General features: G+C 39.7%; 1 protein-coding gene across 2 annotated transcripts in view; it reads left to right on the forward strand.

Annotated features, from left to right (window-relative positions):
* Positions 1–24,219, forward strand: part of sh3kbp1 (SH3-domain kinase binding protein 1) — a 267,662-nt gene that overhangs the window by 209,921 nt on the left and 33,522 nt on the right. For both annotated transcript variants that reach the window (XM_063051077.1, XM_063051078.1), the window contains exons 12-13: positions 9,672–9,837; positions 17,276–17,367. In XM_063051077.1, coding sequence (XP_062907147.1) covers positions 9,672–9,837; positions 17,276–17,367 — 258 coding nt within the window. The remainder of the gene's footprint in view (positions 1–9,671; positions 9,838–17,275; positions 17,368–24,219) is intronic.

Consider the following 24,219-nt stretch of genomic DNA (forward strand, 5'->3'; position numbering starts at 1 on the left):
TCGGAATTGAAACCAAATGCGTAAGGTACGTTTAACTATCGGGTTGCAAACCTGTTTATAGCGTTTCAAATCGGAAGGAAGAGAAGAACCTAATATAGAGCCAAATGCATAGCCTTGAACAGAATGTAATTCCAAAACTACCCATTTAGGAATGGGTAGTGTATCTTGGTCAAGTAACCAAAATTTCATGTGTCGAATATTAATTGCCCAATAATAAAATCTAAAGTTAGGTAATGCCAAGCCACCATCTCTCTTAGCTTTCTGTAGATGTATTCTACCCAATCTCGGGTTTTTATTTTGCCAAATAAGTGAAGAGATTTTTGAGTCTACTTTATCAAAAAAGGATTTTGGAAGAAAAATCAGTACTGCCTGAAATATATACAAAAATTTTGGCAGAATAAACATCTTAACAGCATTAATACGACCAGTCAAAGTTAAATAAAGTGGAGACCATTTAAAGGAAAGTTGTGTAATATGGTCAGTTAAGGGTAAGAAATTAATCTTAGATAAATCCTTATGTTTACAGGTAATTTTAATCCCAAGATATGAAAAATAATTATTAACCAATCTAAACAGCAGGTTCTGATATAAGGGAACTTGCATATTAATAGGGAAGAGTTCACTCTTATTAAGATTTAATTTGTATCCTGAAAGAAGACTAAATTGTGCTAATAGATCTAAAGCTGCTGGAATAGATTTTTGAGGATTAGAAATATATGAAAGTAAGTCATCAGCATAAAGTGATACTTTATGAGACTTTAACCCACGAGTTATACCGATAATGTTAGGAGATTCTCGAATAGCAATTGCAAGAGGTTCTAATGCAATATCAAATTATAAAGGGCTAAGAGGACAATCTTGTCTGGTACCTTGAAAAAGAGGGAAAAAAGGTGAATTTAGAGTGTTAGTTCGAACTGAGGCCATAGGAGAGTGGTATAATAATTTGATCCAGGATATAAATTTCGGGCTAAAGTTAAACATTTCAAGCACCTTAAGTAAGTAGGGCCATTCGACCCTGTCAAAGGCTTTTTCAGCATCTAGGGAAATGACGCATTCAGGATCGTTTTGTGACGGGGTATAGACAATATTTAAAAGTGTACAAATATTATAAAAAGAGTAGCGATTCTTAATAAAACCCATTTGGTCTTCCGAGATAATATAAGGAAGTGCTTTTTCAGTAGTAAAGGAAGATTCTAATATAGAAGATATATCACGTGTAATCTTAGAGAAATCTAGGTTACCTAAAAAGTCACACATATGTTTAGAATCTTGTGGAGATTCTGATTGATATAAAGAGGAATAAAAATCAAAAAAGGATTGGTTAATCTCAGCTTGATCAAATGTTAGTTGATCTTTTTGATTATAAATCTGATTAATTTGAAATTTAATGGAGTTAGTCTTCAACTGATTAGCCAACAGTTTACCAACTTTGTCATTATGTATATAAAATTCGCTTCTTGCCTTCATTAATTGATTTGCAATAGAGGACAAAAGTAATAAACTGTATTCCATTTGAAGTTCAGTTCTTTGTTTATACAGCTTCTCAGATGGAGCTGTAGCATATTTCTTATCTATTTCCTTAATCTTGTCTACAAGAGCAGGCTGTTCCTTCTTCAACCTTTTCCTCAACACAGCAGAGTACGAAATGATCTGGCCACGAATATAAGCTTTAAAAGTATCCTAAAGAGTATTCATGGAAATATCGTCTGTACTGTTAATTGTAAAAAAAAAGATCAATCTGTTCGTTCATAAAGTTAACAAAATCCAAGTCCTGAAGCAACAGCGGATTAAAACACCATTGCCTATTATTTTGTGTACTGACCAATAATTTAATAGAAAGCTTAAGTGGAGCATGGTCCGAAATGGTTATAGTATCATATTCACACTTAACTACTGAAGAAATAAGACAAGAGTCAGTAAAAAAATAATCAATTCTTGAGTAAGAGTGATGAACATGTGGAAAAAAAAAGAGAAGTCTTTTTCCTGGGGAGAGCGCTTCTTCTCAACATAGCCTCTTGAGTCAAAGCCTTAGGCTCCTCTCTATATTCCTGGCCCACACCAACAATGGCTACTCCCACAATGGCTGCCCCCTTTAAATCTAACTTCTTTTTATTGGCTCTTGCCAAGTGCCTAATAACCCAAACGATCTCAAGCCCCACCAAGATTCCCAATGGGCTTTGCTTGCCTTTTAAATCTTGCGCTTACTCATCACAAGCAATGGTCTCAAGTTCTGCCATATTGATTTAAAAAAACACACATTTTGTCAAGATACATTTATGAATTATGAAAGCATGGCAACTCCTCCACTTCTTTAGGAGTTTGTGAAAATTCAGCATAGCATTTAAAACTTTAACAAACTTCTATAGATATGTCATGGAGAGTATATTGACTGGCTGCATCACAGCATGGTATGGAAGCAACACTGCTATTGAACGGAAAATCCTATAAAAAGTAGTGGATACGGCCCAGTCCATCAGGGGTAAAGCCCTCCCCACCATTGAGCACATCTACACAGAGTGTTATCGCGGGAAAGCAGTATTCATTATCAGGGACCCTTGCATGCAGGTCGGTCATGCTCTCTTCTTGCTGCTGCCATCAGGAAGAAGGTACAGGAGCCTCAGGACCCACACCACCAGGTTCAGGAACAGTTATTACCTCCAACCATCAGACTTCCGAACCAGAGGGGATAACTTCACTTGTATACAACAAGTATGCTGCATTGGATACTGTTGGGGGGTGCGGGGGGATGACTTACCTGGGACAAGCTGCAGCAGCCAGATCTCTGGCACTGAGTCTGGTTCTACAGTGCAGAAGGGAGGGTGGAAAAAGAGGAGAGCGGTAGTGATAGGGGACTCGATAGTTAGAGGTACAGATAGGAGATTCTGTGGTCGTGACAGAGAATCCAGGATGGTTTTTTGCCTTCTGGGTGCCAGGGTCAAGGATGTCTCTGATCACTTGCATGACATTCTGAAGTGGGAGGGTGATCAGCCAGATGTCGTGGTGCACATCGGTACCAATGACATAGCAAGGAAGAGTGAGGAGGTCCTGGAGAGTGAGTATAGAGAGCTTGGTAGGAAGTTGAAAAGCAAGACCTCGAGGGTGGTAATCTCAGGATTGCTACCTGTGCTATGTGCCAGTGAGGGTAAGAATAGGATGCTTTGAAGGATGAACAAGTGGCTGAGGAACTGGTGTAGGGGGCAGGGTTTCAGATTTCAGGATCATTGGGACCTCTTCTTGGGCAGGTGGGACCTGTACAAGAGAGACGGGTTACACTTGAACTACAAGGGGACCAATATCCTTTCAGGAAGGTTTGTTAGTGCTATTGGGGAGGATTTAAACTAGATTTGCAGGGGGATGGGAACCAGAGTGCCGGAGCTGACAGTGTGGCTGAGGTGAAAACAAGTGATGTTAAAAGTTCAAGCAAAGCTGCTAATAGAAAGGTTGTGAGTGGTGGTAAAAATCTTCTGAGGTGTATATATTTCAATGCTAGGAGTATTGAGGGGAAGGCAAACGAGTTGAGGGCGTGGATTGACATGTGGAATTATGACGTTGTAGCAATTAGTGAAACTTGGCTACAGGAGAGGCAAGACTGGCAGCTTAATATTCCAGGGTTCCGATGTTTCAGTTGTGATCGAGGCAGAGGAATGAAAGGTGGGGGAGTAGCATTGCTTGTCAGGGAAAATGTTACAGCAGTGCTCAGGCAGGACAGATTAGAGGGCTTGTCTACTGAGTCGTTATGGGTGGAGCTGAGAAACAGGAAAGGTATGGCCACATTAGTGGGGTTGTATTATAGACCACCCAATAGTCAGTGAGAATTGGAGGAGCAAATCTGCAGAGAGATAGCAGGCAACTGCAGGAAACATAAAGTTGTGGTGGTAGGGGTTTTTAATTTTCCACATATTGATTGGGACTCCCATACTGTTAGGGGTCTAGATGGTTTAGAGTTTGTAAAATGTGATCAGGAAAGTTTTCTAAATCAATATATAGAGGTACCAACTAGAGGGGATGCAATATTGGATCTCCTATTAGGTAACGACTTAGGACAAGTGACGGAAGTGTGTGTAGGGGAGCAATTTGGTTCCAGTGATCATAACACCATTAGTTTCAACTTGATTATGGACAAGGATAGATCTGGTCCTAGGGTTGAGGTTCTGAACTGGAAGAAGGCCAAATTTGAAGAAATGAGAAAGGATCTAAAAAGCGTGGATTGGGACAGGTTGTTCACTGGCAAGGATGTGATCGGTAACTGGGAAGCCTTCAAAGGAGAAATTTTGAGAGTGCGGAGCTTGTATGTTCCTGTCAGGATTAAAGGCAAAGTGAATAGGAATAAGGAACCTTGGTTCTCAAGGGATATTGCAACTCTGATAAAGAAGAAGAGAGAGTTGTATGACATATATAGGAAACAGGGAGTAAATAAGGTGCTTGAGGAGTATAAAAAGTGCAAGAAAATACTTAAGAAGGAAATCAGGAGGGCTAAAAGAAGACATGAGGTTGGCTTGGCAGTCAAAGTGAAGGATAATCCAAAGAGCTTTTACAGGTATATTAAGCGTAAAAGGATTGTAAGGGATAAAATTGGTCCTCTTGAAGATCAGAGTGGTCGGCTATGTGCGGAACCAGAAGAAATGGGGGAGATCTTAAATGGTTTTTTTGCGTCTGTATTTACTAAGGAAACTGGCATGAAGTCTGTGGAATTAAAGGAAACAAGTAGTGAGATCATGGAAACTGTACAGATTGAAAAGGAGGAGGTGCTTGCTATCTTGAGGCAAATTAAAGTGGATAAATCCCCAGGACCTGACAGGGTATTCCCTCGGACCTTGAAGGAGACTTGTGTTGAAATTGCAGGGGCCCTGGCAGATGTATTTAAAATGTCAATGTCTATGGGTGAGGTGCCGGAGGATTGGAGAATGGCTCATGTTGTTCCGTTGTTTAAAAAGGGATCGAAAAGTAATCCGGGAAATTATAGGCCGGTAAGTTTGATGTCGGTAGTGGGTAAGTTATTGGAGGGAGTACTAAGAGACAGAATCTACAAGCATTTGGATAGACAGGGACTTATTAGGGAGAGTCAACATGGCTTTGTGCGTGGTAGGTCATGTTTGACCAATCTATTGGAGTTTTTTGAGGAGGTTACCAGGAAAGTGGATGAAGGGGGATGGGAACCAGAGTGCCAGAGCTGACAGTGTGGCTGGGGTGAAAATAAATGATGTTGAAAGTTTAAGCAAATCCGCTGATAGAAAGGTTGTGAGTGGTGGTAAAAATTTTCTGAGGTGTATATATTTCAATGCTAGGAGTATTACGGGGAAGGCGGATGAGTTGAGGGTGTGGATTGACACGTGGAATTATGATGTTGTAGCAATTAGTGAAACTTGGCTACAGGAGGGGCAGGACTGGCAGCTTAATATTCCAGGGTTCCGATGTTTCAGATGTGATCGAGGCAGAGGAATGAAAGGTGGGGGAGTAGCATTGCTTGTTAGGGAAAATATTACAGCAGTGCTCAGGCAGGACAGATTAGAGGGCTTGTCTACTGAGTCGTTATGGGTGGAGCTGAGAAACAGGAAAGGTATGGCCACATTAGTGGGATTGTATTACAGACCACCCAATAGTCAACGAGACTTGGAAGAGCAAATCTGCAGAGAGATAGCAGGCAACTGCAGGAAACATAAAGTTGTGGTGGTAGGGGATTTTAATTTTCCATACATTGATTGGGACTCCCATACTGTTAGGGGTCTAGATGGTTGAGAGTTTGTAAAATGTGTTCAGGAAAGTTTTCTAAATCAATATATAGAGGGTCTAACTGGAGGGGATGCAATATTGGATCTCCTGTTAGGTAACGAATTAGGGCAAGTGACAGAAGTCTGTGTAGGGGACCACTTTGGTTCCAGTGATCATAACACCATTAGTTTCAATTTGATCATGGACAAGGGTAGATCTGGTCCTAGGGTTGAGGTTCTGAACTGGAAGAAGGCCAAATTTGAAGAAATGAGAAAGGATCTAAAAAGCGTGGATTGGGACAGGTTGTTCTCTGGCAAAGATGTGAGCGGTAGGTGGGAAGCCTTCAAAGGAGAAATTTTGAGAGTGCAGAGTTTGTATGTTCCTGTCAGGATTAAAGGCAAAGTGAATAGGAATAAGGAACCTTGGTTCTCAAGAGATATTGCAACTCTGATAAAGAAGAAGAGAGAGTTGTATGACATGTATAGGAAACAGATAGTAAATAAGGTGTTTGAGGAGTATAAGAAGTGCAAGAAAATACTTAAGAAAGAAACCAGGAGGGCTAAAAGAAGACATGAGGTTGCCTTGGCAGTCAAAGTGAAGGATAATCCAAAGAGCTTTTACAAGTATATTAAGAGCAAAAGGATTGTAAGGGATAAAATTGGTCCTCTTGAAGATCAGAGTGGTTGGTTTGTGCGGATCCAAAGGAAATGGAGGAGATCTTAAATAGGTTTTTTGCGTCTGTATTTACTAAGGAAGCTGGCATGAAATCTATGGAATTGAGGGAATCAAGTAGTGGGATCATGGAAACTGTACAGATTGAAAAGGAGGAGATGCTTGCTGTCTTGAGGAAAATTAAAGTGGATAAATCCCCGGGACCTGACAGGGTGTTCCCTCGGACCTTGAAGGAGACTAGTGTTGAAATTGCGGGGGCCCTGGCAGAAATATTTAAAATGTCGCTGTCTACGGGTGAAGTGCCGGAGGATTGGAGAGTGGCTCATGTTGTTCCGTTGTTTAAAAAAGGATCGAAAAGTAATCCGGGAAATTATAGGCCGGTGAGTTTAACATCAGTAGTAGGTAAGTTATTGGAGGGAGTACTAAGAGACAGAATCTACAAGCATTTGGATAGACAGGGGCTTATTAGGGAGAGTCAACATGGCTTTGTGTGTGGTAGGTCATGTTTGACCAATCTGTTGGAGTTTTTCGAGGAGGTTACCAGGAAAGTGGATGAAGGGAAGGCAGTGGATATTGTCTACATGGACTTCAGTAAGGCCTTTGACAAGGTCCCGCATGGGAGGTTAGGTAGGAAAATTCAGTCGCTAGGTATACATGGAGAGGTGGTAAATTGGATTAGACATTGGCTCGATGGAAGAAGCCAGAGAGTGGTGGTAGAGAATTGCTTCTCTGAGTGGAGGCCTGTGACTAGTGGTGTGCCACAGGGATCAGTGCTGGGTCCATTGTTATTTGTCATCTATATCAATGATCTGGATGATAATGTGGTAAATTGGATCAGCAAGTTTGCTGATGATACAAAGATTGGAGGTGTAGTAGACAGTGAGGAAGGTTTTCAGAGCCTGTAGAGGGACTTGGACTATCTGGAAAAATGGGCTGAAAAATGGCAGATGGAGTTTAATACTGACAAGTGTGAGGTATTGCACGTTGGAAGGACAAACCAATGTAGAACATACAGGGTTAATGGTAAGGCACTGAGGAGTGCAGTGGAACAGAGGGATCTGGGAATACAGATACAAAATTCCCTAAAAGTGTCGTCACAGGTAGAGAGGGTCGTAAAGAGAGCTTTTGGTACATTGGCCTTTATTAATCGAAGTATTGAGTATAAGAGCTGGAATGTTATGATGAGGTTGTATAAGGCATTGGTGAGGCCGAATCTGGAGTATTGTGTTCAGTTTTGGTCACCAAATTACAGGAAGGATATAAATAAGGTTGAAAGAGTGCAGAGAAGGTTTACAAGGATGCTGCCGGGACTTGAGAAACTCAGTTACAGAGAAAGGTTGAATAGCTTAGGACTTTATTCCCTGGAGCGTAGAAGAATGAGGGGAGATTTGATAGAGGTATATAAAATTATGATGGGTATAGATAGAGTGAAGGCAAGCAGGCTTTTTCCACTGAGGCAAGGGGAGAAAAAAACCAGAGGACATGGGTTAAGGGTGAGGGGGGAAAAGTTTAAAGGGATCATTAGGGGGGGCTTCTTCACACAGAGAGTGGTGGGAGTGTGGAATGAGCTGCCAGACGAGGTGGTAAATGCGGGTTCTTTTTTAACATTTAAGAATAAATTGGACAGATACATGGATGGGATGTTTATGGAGGGATATGGTCCGTGTGCAGGTCAGTGGAACTAGGCAGAAAATGGTTCGGCACAGCCAAGAAGGGCCAAAGGGCCTGTTTCTGTGCTGTAGTTTCAATGGTTCTATGGTTCTAAGGGAAGGCAGGGGATGTTGTCTACATGGACTTCAGTAAGGCCTTTGACAAGGTCCCCCATGGGAGGTTAGTTAGGAAAATTCAGTCGCTAGGTATACATGGAGAGGTGGTAAATTGGATTAGACATTGGCTCAATGAGAGAAGCCAAAGAGTGGTAGTAGAGAATTGCTTCTCAGAGTGGAGGCCTGTGACTAGTGGTGTGCCACAGGGATCAGTGCTGGGTCCATTGCTATTTGTCATCTATATCAATGATCTGGATGATAATGTGGTAAATTGGATCAGCAAATTTGCTGATGATACAAAGATTGGAGGTGTAGTGGACAGTGAGGAAGGTTTTCAAAGCTTGCTGAGGGACTTGGATCAGCTGGAAAAATGGGCTGAAAAATGGCAGATGGAGTTTAATACAGACAAGTGTGAGGTATTGCACTTTGGAAGGACAAACCAAGGTAGAACATACAGGGTAAATGGTAAGGCACTGAGGAGTGCAGTAGAACAAAGGGATCTGGGAATACAGATACAAAATTCCCTAAAAGTGGCGTCACAGGTAGATAGGGTCGTAAAGAGAGCTTTTGGTACATTGGCCTTTACTAATCAAAGTATTGAAGGTTGTATAAGGCATTGATGAGGCTGAATCTGGAGTATTGTGTTCAGTTTTGGTCACCAAATTACAGGAAGGATATAAATAAGGTTGAAAGAGTGCAGAGAAGGTTTACAAGGACGTTGCCAGGACTTGAGAAACTCGGTTACAGAGAAAGGTTGAATAGGTTGGGACTTTATTCCCTGGAGCATAGAAGAATGAGGGGAGATTTGATAGAGGTATATAAAATTATGATGGGTATAGATAGAGTGAATGCAAGCAGGCTTTTTCCACTGCGGCAAGGGGAGAAAAAAACCAGAGGACATGGGTTAAGGATGAGGGGGGAAAAGTTTAAAGGGAACATTGGGGGGTCTTCTTCACACAGAGAGTGGTGGGAGTATGGTATTTGCTGCCAGACGAGGTGGTAAATGCGGGTTCTTTTTTAACATTTAAGAATAAATTGGACAGATACATGGATGGGAGGTGTATGGAGGGATATGGTCTGTGTGCATGTCAGTGGCACTAAGCAGAAAATGGTTTGGCACAGCCAAGAAGGACCAAAAGGCCTGTTTCTGTGCTGTAGTTTTTCTATGGTTTCAACTTCACTTGCCCCATCACTGAATTGTTCCCATCACATATGGACTCACTTTCAAGAACTCTTCATCTCATGTTCTCAATATTTATTGATTATTTATTTATTATTACTTTGGGTTTTTTTGTGCACAGTGTTGTCCTTTGCACACTGATTGTCCTGTTGATGTGATCTTTCATTGATTCTAATATGGGTATTGGATTTATTGAGTATGCCTGCAAGAAAATGAATCTCAGGGTTGTACATGTTGAGATATCATATATGTACTTTGATAATATGTTTACTTTGAATGTTTTATAAAGGATGAATTTCTTCAGTACTCTTATTTGTACCTTAATACTTGATTACACATTTTAGAAGAAAAGCCAGAGAGAGAACAGAAAGGCATAGAACTGTGCAAACCCGCAGTACCTGCAATACCACCGAAGAAACCTTTGCCTCCGAAGACTAATTCTTTGAACAGACCAAATGCATTGCCTCCTAAAAGGCCAGAAAGACCAGCAGCACCTGCAGCTCATACCAGGTATGTTTTGTCATTTCGTAACAATTTTCACTTGATATTCAATATTTGTTTGTTGTAACAGTGAAAGTCAGCTTTTCATTACTGATTAATTTTGTAAGGTATAAGAGCAGAAGTACACCATTTGGTCCGTTCATCGTAATACAGAATTTTAAATAGTTTATGACAAATATGAAAAATATTTACTTTCAATTTCTGAAGTTTCTATCTCAAAGATCTGTTATCTTGTATATTTGCATTGCAACAAAACACGTACCCTATATTTTTCACATGTATGACAATTTCCTCATAAATGCTCATGGCTTAAAATCGTTGCAAATTGTCCATGTTAATTGTAGCACCTCGCCCATTAATATCACTTTTCTATTTTTTTGTCAAAGTCAGACTCGTGTTGTGTTCAAGTATATATTTAAGCATGCATAGTAGTTTCTTTTGTCCTGTGCTAATTATCACTCACCTCTCTGACTTCTCATCTTTTTCTCCAGTCCTGAAGTAGGGTCTCGGCCCAAAACATCGACTGTTTACTCTTTTCCATTGCTGCTGTCTGGCCCGCTGAGTTCTTTCAGCATTTTGTGTATGTTGCTTGGATTTCCAACAAGATTTTCTCTTGTTTGTGATAACCCACCTTTTCATGCTTATCACCAGAATTAGGTTTCAACTTGATGTGTAACAGCACAGAAATCAACAAGTAATCTCTGTTCAATCTACAGTAGTTCATTTATGTTTGAATTTAAAAATCTCATATCTATTATTATTAGTGTAATACAATGTTGCCCTATCAAGTTAATGCCTCATCTTCAAAGGCCAATCCAGTTAGACCCACTCTGCTGTGCTTTCTCCATATTCTTTCTTTGCCTGCTCCAAACACTTGACTTTAAGAATCAAAGAAAGTATGTGTGAGAAACTGTGAATAACAAGTTGTTCAAATTTAGAATATACTACTGGAAAGTAGTGGATGCACATTGTCTAGCAGCTTTCAAAAGATAACTGAATAATCCACAATTAAAGGAAATGCACATTCACAGGTTTTTCTTTATCTGTTCTACAAGTCATTTTCTTAAACTGAAGAAAATTAACTCAATATTATTTCAACAATTCTTACCAAAATATTCTGTTATTAGATCTTTTATTATAGATTTAATCTTTTCCCTACTACTGATGTTAAGCTGATACATTAGTAATTCCCTGTTTTTTATTCCTTAAATAATCATGAAACTACCCTTTAATCCACAGCATAATAAAAGCATCAATTTTAAACTATAGGATGTAGATTCTTGGGATTTATTGGTTTATAATCTCACAAACTTTTCTAGAACTACACTTTTTATGACTATTGTTACATACCCCGTAACTGGGTTGCCAAACCAGCAGAAATGGATCACTCAGTTGGAGTCTGGAGTACTAGAACTAAGAAAGTTTTATTAGAGAAACGAGCAACACAGTAATCGAAAGGATAATAAATGCAACAGTTCAGCGATGATAAACACACATGTGCACAGCATTAAGATAACAGCATCAATCAAGCTCTATCGTTGTCTAGGGATAAATGACCAAATTTCAAAATGACTCAAAGTTCAGTCCAGTTAGTAGTTCAGTTCGCAGTAATCGTTGCCATGGCGATGGACAACGTGCGGGAAGAGAGACAGAGAGAACAGGAACAACTCATCATTCAGCACAGCTTCACTCACAGATCAGCGAGATTGCTCACAAGCAACTTTTGGGCGGGTCCTTGGTGATGTCACCTGAGGTCACCGACTGTGACCCCTCCTCCAGATGCGGTCGATCCTCTGCAGTGAACCCGGCACCCAGGCAAGGGCGGACACACACCGGGTTCCCGCTGATCGTACCTTTCCACCCTTGTCGTTGTCTGGTACTTCTCACCCACTCGTGAGAGGCGCACCGCTTCCAGGGTCTCGTTACCTTGGGTGGCGTGTGTCCCTGTCTTAGCGAACCTGTCCCCTTTTTATCCCCCTGCTGGGGTATCGCCTGTCCATCACTTCAAACAGTTCAGGGTTCAAAGGGGGAGCCGCTCCAGACAGCTCCCTCTCCCACGTCCCTCCATTACACATCTCCAGACGCTGCTCCATTGTTCCTTATCTCTCCTTCCCCTGAGGGCAGGTGGCAGACCAACTGCTGATGCCACTGATGCTAGCCCAGGCCAGCAAACATCTTAATTTTATGTGTATTCTCGTAACACTATTAATTACCTACAGTTTATCATGCCAGTTAGGCCCTTAGTTATTAGGCAGGTTATTTGCACCTTCGCATAAAACACAGTATATGTCTTTCTGCCACTTCCATATCCTGCATTATAAGTGGACCCTTTTTTTTTATCTGCAATGGACCCAATTTTCCCTTTTCACAACTGAAGAAATTAGATCGATTAGAAGAATGAGGAATGATCTCACTGAAACATGTAAAGTCCTTTACTGGAAGCATAGGAATTTCTTTGTGCAGAGAGTGGTGAATCTCTGGAGTCTCTTGGAGGGTTATGGAGGCTAGATCATTAGGGGTATTTACAGAGGAAATAAATTTAGTCCTAAAAGCTTGGGGAACTAGCACATAATAGGAAATGAGGCATGATCGTGTTGGATGGTAGAGCCAGCTTGAGCAAACCTTTCTTATCTTCTTGCTCTCTCAAAACTGTTGTCTATTTTTTGTTTGTATTCTGTCCACTCAAACTGTGCCTTGAAAAAGTATTCAGCCCCTAACCCTTTGTTCACATAAATGAGTATTAGAACCACAGATTTTGATCAATGCTTCTGTTTTCAGAGTCCAAGAAGCAAGGAAAATTGTAAAGCATGGGAAACTAAAAATGCAAAAACTGAAGTGTCAACAGTTCAAAAGTATTCATCCCCCTTTGCTCAGTGCTTAGTAGAACCACCTCTCACAGCTATTACAGCCAGTAGTCTTTTTTGATGAGTCTCTATTAACTTTGCATGACGTGATAGAGTGAGAGATTTGCCATTCTTCATTGCAAAATTGCTCAAGTTTGCCAAGTTAGTTGGGGAGTAACGGTGGACAGCAATCTTGAGGTCCTGCCAGAAACGTACAATTGGGTTAAGGTCAGGGCTCCGACCGAGCCACTTAAGGACATCAATTTTCTTTATTTGAAGCCACTCCATAATAGCTCTGGCAGTGTACTTTGAGTCATTGTCCTGCTGAAAGACGAACTTCCTCCTCAGTTTAAGCTTTCTGGCAGAGGCTAGCAGGTTTTATCCAGGTCTCTACATTTAGCAGCATTTATCTTCCCATCAGTCCTGACCAGATTTCCAGTCCTTGCTGCTGAAAAGCATCCCCATAGCATGGTGCTACCTCCACCATATACTACAGTAGGGATGGTGTTACTGGCTGATGCGCATTATTAGATTTGTGCCATATATACCACTTAGTGTTGAGGCAAAAAACTTACACTTTAGTCTCATCCGACCACAAGACCTTCTTCCATTTATTAGTATCTTCTAAGTGACACTTTGCAAGATTTTTATGGGCAATGATACAATTTTTATTCAGCCAGGGCTTCTTCCTTGCCACTTTTCCATAAATACCTTTTTTGTGGAAGGCCTTGGAGATTGTGGAGCCACGAACTTCATCTCCATTTACAGCTACTGACTTCTGCAGCTCACTCAGAGTGACTGTTGGCGTCACAGTAGTCTTTCTTATAAGTGCCATTCTCAGGCGACTAAGTGTAGAGGGGGCAGCCTGACCTAGGCAGCGTATGTGAGGTGGTCTAGTACCCTTGTGTTTCTCTATGATCATTTCCCTGTCTTGTCTTGAATGCTCTTTTGTCTTTATTTTGGATTGGTCTTTTGAAAATCTACCATACTGTTGGACCTTACAGACAGAGGTAGTATTTGCAGTATTCTAACGAATTCATTGAAAACAGGTGATCCTCCAATTTTCTACATCAACAACTGCTTTAACTCTGGGATGTTTGGAGGGTTTCCTTGCATGATCTGCTTGCTTCAGGTCCTTCTACAACATTTCTATATGATTAACGTCAGGACTTTGACTCAGCCATTCCAAAACATAAATTTTCTTCTTTTTAAACTATTCTGCTGTTTATTTACTATTGTCTTTCAATCATTATCTTGTTGCATCACCCAACTTCTATTAAGCTTCAGGTGACGGACTGCTACCCTGACATTCTCCTGTGAAATATTTTCACCTCCTTCAGCATTGTATGTTGTGCTCTTGGTGTGATCTTTGCAGGATGTCCACTCCTAGGAAAAGTAACAACAGTACTGAATTTCCTCCATTTGTAGACAATTTCTCTTACTGAGGGCTGATGAACACCCAGGACTATATATTGGTAAATGGGATTCATTGTATATGGTCAGCATGGATACAGTGGACTTAAAGGGGTGGTTATCTGCTGTTTAACACGCTGACAAAGTTTGTCATTTTAGTTATTTTGTTGCCCTTTTTCCTTATTCTCCATAATTGATTGTCCCCCTTTAGTCTGCAAGGATACTGCATTTCTTCTTTATGCATACTTTTGGTCCATGTTGTTGTAAGTTTTGTGTTCATTTTGAGATAGTACCTTTAACCCTCTGACCCCATTTGCTACTTGATTTTGTTTTTGTTGCTATTACATTTCAAACCTACGTTTCCTATGTTTTTTTCTTTCCTTCCTGAATTCCCCTGAGATTGCCATTCCAGATTAAGAACTCTCTAATATTTCCAACATACACCCCTATGAGGGTATTAGTCCCACTCCCACTGATACCTAGCCAGTCTGATGTGTAGTGTTCTCACTTGCTTCAGAAACCAAACCCTCCCTCAAGGGTTCCCAACCTGGGACCCATGGATCCCTTGCTTAATGGTATTGGTTCATGGCATAAAAAAGGTTGGGAACTCCTGCCCCATCCTTCCATCCAATGTGCATCGTTCTATTTTGGTAACATCTGGAATAATCCTGAGATTCCTATCTTTTCAGGTCTGTCTTTCATCTTTTTTCTAATTCCCTACAGATCAGCTTTCAATGACCCCTCAGATTCTGATGGCTTACGGCCCCCTTTCAGGATGCTCTAAAACCATTCAGTGACATTCTTGACTCTGGTGCATACCATCCTGGAGTCCCAACTTCAGCAACAGAAATGGCAGACATCCCCACGAGTTATTGAATCTCCTGTCGTTCTCCCCACCTCTACCTCATGCATGATCCTCTGAACTACTTATGATACCCTGTGCCTAGGTCTGTCTGCACTCTCTTGTGGAACCATCATTCTTACTAGTCTCTAAATTTGAAAATGTTTGTGATTGGGATGGATCAGGAATTTCTCAATTACCTGCTTATATTCACTCTCTGCACACATGTTCACAAGCTGCAGAATGACCACTTTTCTAAATGCTCTACCCATAAAGTTCATAGGCTTTCAGATGCACCGCAGTGAATTCGGCCACTGCTCCTGCTCTAAAACCTGGAGCTCAAACTGCCGTAACTGAAGGTGTTTCTTGCACATTTAAGCAGTGTCTGTGACTTTGCCCAGGCACAAGATGCACCTTCACTCAGCTGAGATGCCCTTGCCTCATATTTACTGATAGTTTTTAAATTAATTTCTCTTTGCCTTTTTCCATTGTTATTCTGAATTTAATGAAATGATGAGGGCCTAGGGCAGCAAGGGCATGGGACTACTACCACTTCATCTTGACTTGGATCTATGCTACCGTTCTAACATTTCCAGCCAATATCCTGGAGCTCCCATTTAACACCACTCAGGGACTAACTTTACACAAGGATTATAGAAGATGACTCTCAAGGGTTAGTTGGGGTGGTCATTAACTATTGACATTGTCAGCAATGCCCACATTGCGTGGATAATCACTTTAACAATGAATATCTCCACCCCTCTGAAATATGTTGTGTGTGCACCCAAGCAACTGAAATTCAGTTCATTTATCTCCAGCCTCTTTGTGATTACATTGGTGCCCTCAGTCTGTGAACATCATTTCAGCTATTTAAATTTCTTTTTCAGGAATGTGTGACATTTTATGCTGGATGATAAATTTCCCCCCTCCACCCACCCAGAAAAAACAGACTGCCTCTTCCAGTCCAGATATTCAAAAATGAGGCAATGCTCACAGCAGTAACCCAAGCCACATTTGCCAAGCTGCTAGACAAGGGATGGAAATTCTAATAATGAGAATAAGTAATATATTTTTAGCTAAGGCAGTACATCTGTAATGTATAGATTATAGGGTGATTTTTGCCTTGGACCCATGCATTCTATTATCTGCACTAAGTAGAAACTTAGTGCCTCTGCAGTTGACTCAACGTGTCTGCATTGGCATACTTAAAATTCTGTGAAAAATCCAATTGAACATTCTCTCTTGCTGACTCTTGCAATCAATTCTAAAAAGATGATATCCTGGGTTTTCAGTAATATGGTTCTTAAAAATAGTAGGCTTTTATCATTGAGATTAGCTATATGGCATGTATATATCCATTTGTTCCCCACTGTTAATCAGTAAACTGTACTGATTGCATTATTGGCTGAGCCCGCATAGAGAAACATGGATGGTTAGGAGCGCTGTAAGGTCACACTCTGAGTCTTGAGAACATCATAATGATGCAGATAACATGGATTGATTTGGTCTGGCTAAAAGGGTACTTGAGTTTCGTATTAATCTTTTGAGTAGTAAACTAGTGGTGCTTTGTTACTGCAGGTTCACCTTGCACTTGGAAGCATAATTTGCTCACAGTTGGATTTCTGATAAGCAATGATTAAAAGATCCTGTCCTTGGGCATGTGATCTTAATTCTCTCAAGCATACCAGTTTGTACAATTTTTTTAGAAAAACATCAAGATGAAAAGCAGAGTGATTTTTTTGTGTTCACTGTACATGCTTTACTCTATTGCTGCTGGTAAGAGTTTAATATGCAGATACTAAACTAAGTTTAGCTGCATTATGTTCACACAAGTGGCTAAAATGGTGAGGATCTGTTCACTTCTGGGATGAGTCATTGATGTCTTTTGGGACAAAGGAGTTTAATAAAGTGATGACATCAAAATATTTTTGATAAAAACTGTTGCATGTATTACTTCCCCTTGTTTTTTTTAATATAGCATTTCAGTTTTGACCGGTGACTTTCAGAAAAAGTGTTTAGCTTATGACCATCAGTCAAGTGCTGAGCTGAAATAAAAGTCAAGACTCATTCAATGCTTGTAACCCTGGTAAATATAGTCATTGATGGAGATCTATGTGGTTTTGTTTGTGCATATTCTCAAGAATTTATTGGACCTGCACTGTTAATTGTAACCAAACAATATAACTGCCGCAAATATTTCATTACTGAAAGTAATTTAGAAGACTAAGTTGCTTAGGTGTGAGCAAATATGTTTTCACATTTCAGTATTCTACAAAGCTGACACTCCATGTATCTTGTATACCTAATTACTTAATTCAAATTATGTGAATGATACTGTTTACTTGGGCAGGTCCGACGGTGATCCAAAGACAGAATTAGGAGCTTCAGGTCTGTTTCACAGTACATCAGAGAAAGAGGCCTTGGAAAAGACCAATGACATTGGTAAGAAGTCACTGTCCCGCTCAGCTGCTGTTTCCAATGATCTATAAATAACTGCATTATGATGAAAGAGCGCACTGCATTATAACGCACATCAACATATTGAACTGCCATAGTGAACCAACACACAGTACGTATTTTGATGATACCTTTTTTCCAAGTGGGATTTATTACAAAGAGTGGTGAAAATTCAAGCTAGTATGCCTAGTTTCAAAGGAGCTTTACATCTATAAAGTAAGCAGTAGATAAATTCTGCATTTAAAGAATGGCCTGTGATTACCAGTCTCCACTGAAAAGCAAGTAACTCAAGCTTGTACAGGACTTTACTGATTTTATCCTTTGAGTTTATCATGATAAGATTTACTAATTTTTGGAGTATTTCATGTACCTGGAATTTAAATACATTTAAGTAAAATGATCAGCAGCAATGCAGTGACATATCAAATATTGTGGGAGACCCTGCAGTCCCTTGGAATGTTCAGTATATTTTGCATGCATTGGTGAGTTCAAGAAGCTTATATTGTAATGCATTTGTACCTATGCTCAATTTTTTCACCAGCTTTGAGAGATCCTTTTAAACTTTTTGAACTGAAGTTAGTGCATGTTTAGACAGATTGTATAAATATTTTAATGTTAAAGCTTTGTTACTTTACTAACTTTTTTCAACGTGTGTCCTTCAGTATAATTCTGCATTGCTTATACTGTATTTTATGCAGTCATTTAATGCAATTAAATTCATTGAAATTTAACTGGCACACATTGCTGTACAACTTAAAGCAATGTTTATAAGAGTCAGTCCTTCTGATAAACCTTTGTTTAATAAAAACCAGAATTCATTGCTTTTTTAAAATTATTTTGATGCTTTGCCTAAACAAGCAGTGAGAGGATATAATATAACAGCAAATAATGTGAACTTAACTGATAATAATATGGTAATTGGTTTGAAAGCTATAATGTAAAGACATTAGTGTGCTAGTTGCAGAGAAAATAAATGTGATTCTTTTCTTGCAAAGTAATGAGAAATCCTAAAATCTGCAAATGTACAACTTTTGCAGCTCTCAGACTCTTGTAACTGCTATAGCATTTATTGCAATAGATGGAAAATGTTATATTTTCAGCCCATCCTAAAACAGCCTGTTATGCATGCATTCCTTGCTCTAGTATTTTAAAACACTTTTTTTTTAAGATCTTGTAGACTATTTAGCAACAGCATACAGAATGATAGATATGTACAGTGCAGGAGTTTGCCAGTTGGACTATCATGCACAAGTCCTTTGAACAAACAAAACAGTTAGATCTGTTTTATTGTTCTTTCACCAGGACCCTAGAAATTGTTCCTTGCAGAGCATACCTTCCTTATAGAATTAGTATAGAATCTGCTTTGACTAGCTGAAAGTGTGCTCAGGTGGGGTGAGTAAGGGAGGGATGAGGGGGATCTAGCAAGAGCACAACCCCGCATTCCACCCTGATTGTCATTGTCAGTCAAGGTAGCAAGTATGTGCACATAAAGTGTTTTAATGTATCTTTTAAAATCCCTGACCACACCCTTTTGAGGCAGTGGATTCCGGGTCATATCAATTTAGTGGATAATTTTATTTCCTCTGTCGGTTATTTTAGATCATTACAAATCCTTTTGCCAGTGGCAGAATAGAAAGTAGGAATTTCTGTATGTAATACCGTTACTTCTGGAGAACTATCAAACCTTCTCATCTATCCAGAAGCCACTGATCAAGTAGGGGATGAGATAGTCCCTTCATTTTTCCAATCTTTATGTCAATGGTGAAAAGATGAAAAATTGGAAACAGTCAATCTGTTTTAGCTTCAGCAGAGTTTATTGCTCAACTATAAATCCCAGTTCTAGAAATCTGTAGCAACAAGAGTGGGTGAATGGTAGGTAACGTGGATCTAAGGAGGGGAGTAGAAATTTTGTTTTTTAGAATAAAGTTCTATTGTAGATTCTAAATTATAAGATATTTTCCCCTTTTAAGTGATAATTTAATACAGGAGCAGGGCAGAAAAAAAACCTTTATTATGCTTTACCTTCAACTTTGTTATATTTATGTCTTAACATTGTTCTCATGGCCACACTTTCTGGCAGGTTCGACTGTTAATCCAGATGAGAACAATTTCAATATGATCTACAAAATATTTCTCTTCAACACTACAGTTTTAAAGTTTTTAGTACAAAGATTTAAATTTCATGGCTAACCTGTGAAAATTAGTAATTCTACAATTGCTATAATCAACATAGCGCAATAAAGCATTATGAGAAGCTCTGTGTGTTGTAGCTTGAGGTGCAAGTGATAATACAAATCTGCAAAACTAGACTTTATTAACATGACAGGCTGGTTTGAGAGAGAGAGAACCATCTACTTTGTTTTGTACATATTTTGACTTGTAAAATGCTAAACTTTAACATTAAGCATGAATTTTGTAACATAATAAATACACAATTAAATGTGAAAACTGCTTCAGTAACTTTCTGTTGTTCTCATTGTTTTCAGACATTCCTTTCATGTGACGACTTTGCTTTCCTTTCCCATCACTCCTTGTAAAGCCTTTTAACTCTCACTTCTATTTACCATGGGTAACTCCACTTCCATGCCCTTTGAGGGTAAGACTGACTTAATCTTGACAGTCGTTAGAGCTCTTGAGTTATTTCTGCTCCTCGCTTTCCATTTATTGCAATGACTAGTTTCTAGACAGATCTCATGTGCAATCAAATATCGATTAGGAATGTCTAACTATTCCAGTTTTTCTGTACTTTATTTCTTTAAGAATGAACTGTTACAAGTTTTTATATTGCTGTTTTGAAATAAAAATTTTAAAGTGTGGAAGGAATTAACATATAAAAGAAAGCTTTCATTTCAATTCTTCCATGCTGAGAATGGTGTGTATGGGCCAGTTGCTGGAAACCTTTGTGCATAGTGTTCAAGGTGTAGTTGGCTCTCCTTCATTTGCTTTGCAGTGAACAAAAGTCATGGGAGGTGTTGTGATGACAAGACTCTTGGTAGAGGGAGAAATGGGGCAGGGAAATGTCAAGTAGCACAAAGATAAGGGTCACGTGTTGGGGTTATTTGGTAGTCATAACTGGCTGAAAGATGGAGGGTGGATTGGAATCATGATCAGATTTTGAATTTGGGAATATTAGGTTGAGGTTTGATGGAGTTGGAACCAGGATTCAGTTATGGTGCTATGGTAGAAGAGACCTGAAAATACTGTCGTAAGAGGCAGGTATGTAATTATATTCAGGTAATACCTGGTGCTTGATTCCAGAGCCTTAGACTGCATTGGGTGCTTCCATTCCTAGTCTTAATTGAAGCAAATCTCATGAGTAGCCTTCACCATCCATTGGCTAGACATGTGTAATTGAACTTTGTGAAAGTAATGTCAAGCTGTGCACTCATCGTCACTGTACATATCCAAATAACTCTTTGCATTCAGTGTGTCAAATTCACGGGGACCCAGAAGCAAATGGCAAACAACGGCAAACCCATAAGTTTTTGATTGGTTTCACTGTTTAATTTTCTGATTAAATTCTGTTGAATAGTGCATATAAATGAGTTGTTCTCTATTAGCCATAAAGTATTATTGACTGTTTTCTGTTGAAGGAAGATTCAAAAAAAAATTGTCTCTGTGGACTCCTTTGATCTCCAGATTCTGTTTCTAAATGCTCAGATCATTTGCCTAATCCTCGGTACTGGGTAAATGAGAATTTTTGCCCAACTATATATTGAAATGACCAGTGTTTCTGTACCTTGCTACAATTCTGTCCCTTAGCCATTATATCCACCCCTAATCTGGCAGCACTCTGAAGTGTATCCATACTATTTAAATACTAGTTAACTCTGACCTTGAGAGGAGCTTTGGATCACACTCCTACACTATCCACTTTCAAGCATTTTGTAGTCCTTAGGCCATCTATTGCCACATCTTTAAAATTGCCTAACCCACCTAAACTTGTCTGTGTCAAGCCCTCTTCCATTTTTGTATTACTTCTTTCCTTGACTATTTCAGCATGCCTTTATATTCTGGAAACTGCAAGTTATTAGAAAACCCTACTTTCCTTATCGTAATTATCAGTAAGGATCATTTACTTCCCATCCCAGTGTTTACTAACTAGAATTCACTTCCATTGGAACAAATAACTTGATTGAAAAACTGAGTATAAATACTGCCAGAATTTTCCCTTCGTATCTTTCTATCCTATCGCCTACATTCTTTCAATTTTTGGCTCCTGAGTATACTCAAATTTAATTGCTTCACCAATGGTAGCCATGTCTTCAACTGCTGCTCTAACCTCTGGAATTTCTTCCCTAAACTTCACTTTCTTCTTTCTCTTTAAGAATCCTCTTAAATTCTACCCCTGTGTAATGATTTGTTTGATAATGGTCAGGCAAATCACCTTGAATCTTTTTTGCTATGTTAAATACTGTAGCTCGAGTTGATGATTCTCTTGACTGAATAACCATGCCATAAGGTCTTGTCTTGTGAAAAGAGGAAATTCCATTGTATAGCATTTTGTAGCCAAATAACAATAATCAATTCATAGAGGTCCTTACTGGATCTTCTTTGAGGGAATAAGACAGGACAGATGACAGAAATGGATTTAGTGATCATAATTCGATTAGTTTCAAGATAGTTATGGAGAAGGATAGGACTGGCCCTTAGGTTGAGATTCCAAATTGGAGAAAGGCTACTTTTGATGTATTACGAGGATCTGGCAAGTGTGGATTGGGATAGGTTTTTTTTCTGGCAAAGGGTAAGTGGGAGGCCTTCAGAAGTGAAGTATAGAGTTTATATGTTCCTGTTTAAATAAAAGACAGGGTTAGCAGGGTAGTGAACATTGACTTTCAAGGGATACCGATGCCCTGGCTAAGGAGGAAGAGGAGGAGGAGCATGGCACATATAGGCAGCAAGGAACTAATGACATACTTGAGGAATATCAGAAATGCAAGAGAGCACTTACGAGGAAAATCAGGAGGGCTAAAAGAAGGCATGAAGTTGCGCTGGAGGACAAGGTGAATGAGATTCCTAAGGGCTTCTACTATTAAGAGCAAAAGGATAGCAAGGGACAAAATTGGTCCACTTGAAATTCACTTGAAATTAAGCAAGTCATCTGTGCATGGAGCCGAAAGAGAAGGGTAGATCATAAATGGATTTGTTGCATTTGTATTTATTTGGGAGTAGACACAGAGTCAACTGAACTGAGGCAAAAAAGCAGTGAGGTCATGGACCATATCAGGATTACAGAAGAGGAGGTGCTTCTGTCTTGAGGCAAATTGGCATAGATAAATCGCCAAAGCTTGATAAGGTGTCCCCTTGGATCTTGTGTGAGGCTAGTGCCGAAATTGCAGGTAGAGGTATTTAAAATGTTCTTAGCCACGGTTGAAGTGCCAAAGGATTGGAGGATAGCTAATTTGTTCCATTGTTTAAAAAAAGCTTTAAGAATAAGATGAGAAGTTATAAGCCGGTGAGCCTATAGTGGGTAGGTTATTGGAAGGTATTCTGTGGGACCAGGTGTACAAGTATTTGGATAGACAGGGATTGATTAAGGACAGTCAATATGGCTTTGTGGATGGTAAGTTGTGTCTAACCAATCTCGTAGAGTTTTTCGAGGATAAAACATTGATGAAAAAAAGGCAGATGTTGTTTGCATGGACTTTAGCAAGGCCTTTTATAAAGTCCCACAAGGGACACTGGTCAAGAAGGTTCAGTCCTTTGTAATTCAGGATGAGGTAGTAAATTGGATACAACATTGGCTTTGCAGGAGAAACCAGAGAATGGTAGTAGATAGTTGCCTTTGTAACTAGTGGTGCACCACAGGGAATGATGCTGGGTCCATTGTTGTTTGTCATCTGTATCAACGATCTGGATGATAATGTGGTAAAATGTACAGATGACAACAAGATTGGAGCTTTAGTGGACAGGGAGGAAAGCTATCAAAGTTTGCAGCAGGATCTTTGTCAGCTGGAAAAACAGGCTAATAAATAGCAGATGGAATTTAATGCAGACAAATGTGAGGTGTTACACTTAGGGAGGACAAACCAGGGTAAAACTTACACAGCGAACGGTAGGGGATTGAGTGTGGTAGAACAGAGGGATCTGGGAGTCCAGTAGCATCACAGTTAGATAGGGTTGTAAAGAGAGCTTTGGGCACATTGGCCTCCATAAATCAAAGTATTGGGTACAGGTATTGGGATGTTATGTTGAAGTTCTATAACACATTGGAAAATTTACAAGGATGTTGCCAGGACTTGAGAATCTGAGTTGTAGGAAAGTATTTATTGGTCAGAACTTTATTTCCTGGATCGTGGGAGAATGAGGGGAGATTCGATAGAGGTATATAAAATTATGAGGGGTATTGAAAAGGTAAATGCAAGCAGGCATTTTCAGCTTGAGTCTGGGTGAAACTAGAACTAGAGGTCATAGGTTAAGGATGGAAAGTGAAATATTTAAGGGGAACTTCTTCAATCCGATGTTGGAGAACTTCTTCATTTGGCGGTGTTGCGAGTGTGGGACGAGCTGCTGGAGGAAGTGGTGGATTAGAGTTTGATGTCAACATTTAAGAGAAGTTTGGTTAAGTACATGGACAGGAGGCGTATGGAGAGCCGTGGTCCAGGTGTGGGTCGGTAGGGATAGGCCAAATAACAGTTTGGCTTGGACAAATATTAATCCAGTTGATGCTCCTTGATGATGTCAAGATTCAGTGAAATGGTACACCCTATCCTTGTTATACGTGAGGGATACATTCCTCGAAGTTGACGCATAATGTGAATAATTATTTAAATGGAGAAAATAGGGATGCGTTCCAGAGGACTTCCTAAATATGTTTTATCTGTAACTTACTCACAT

Source organism: Mobula hypostoma, chromosome 6, assembly GCF_963921235.1.
Source record: "Mobula hypostoma chromosome 6, sMobHyp1.1, whole genome shotgun sequence".
Taxonomy (NCBI): domain Eukaryota; kingdom Metazoa; phylum Chordata; class Chondrichthyes; order Myliobatiformes; family Myliobatidae; genus Mobula; species Mobula hypostoma.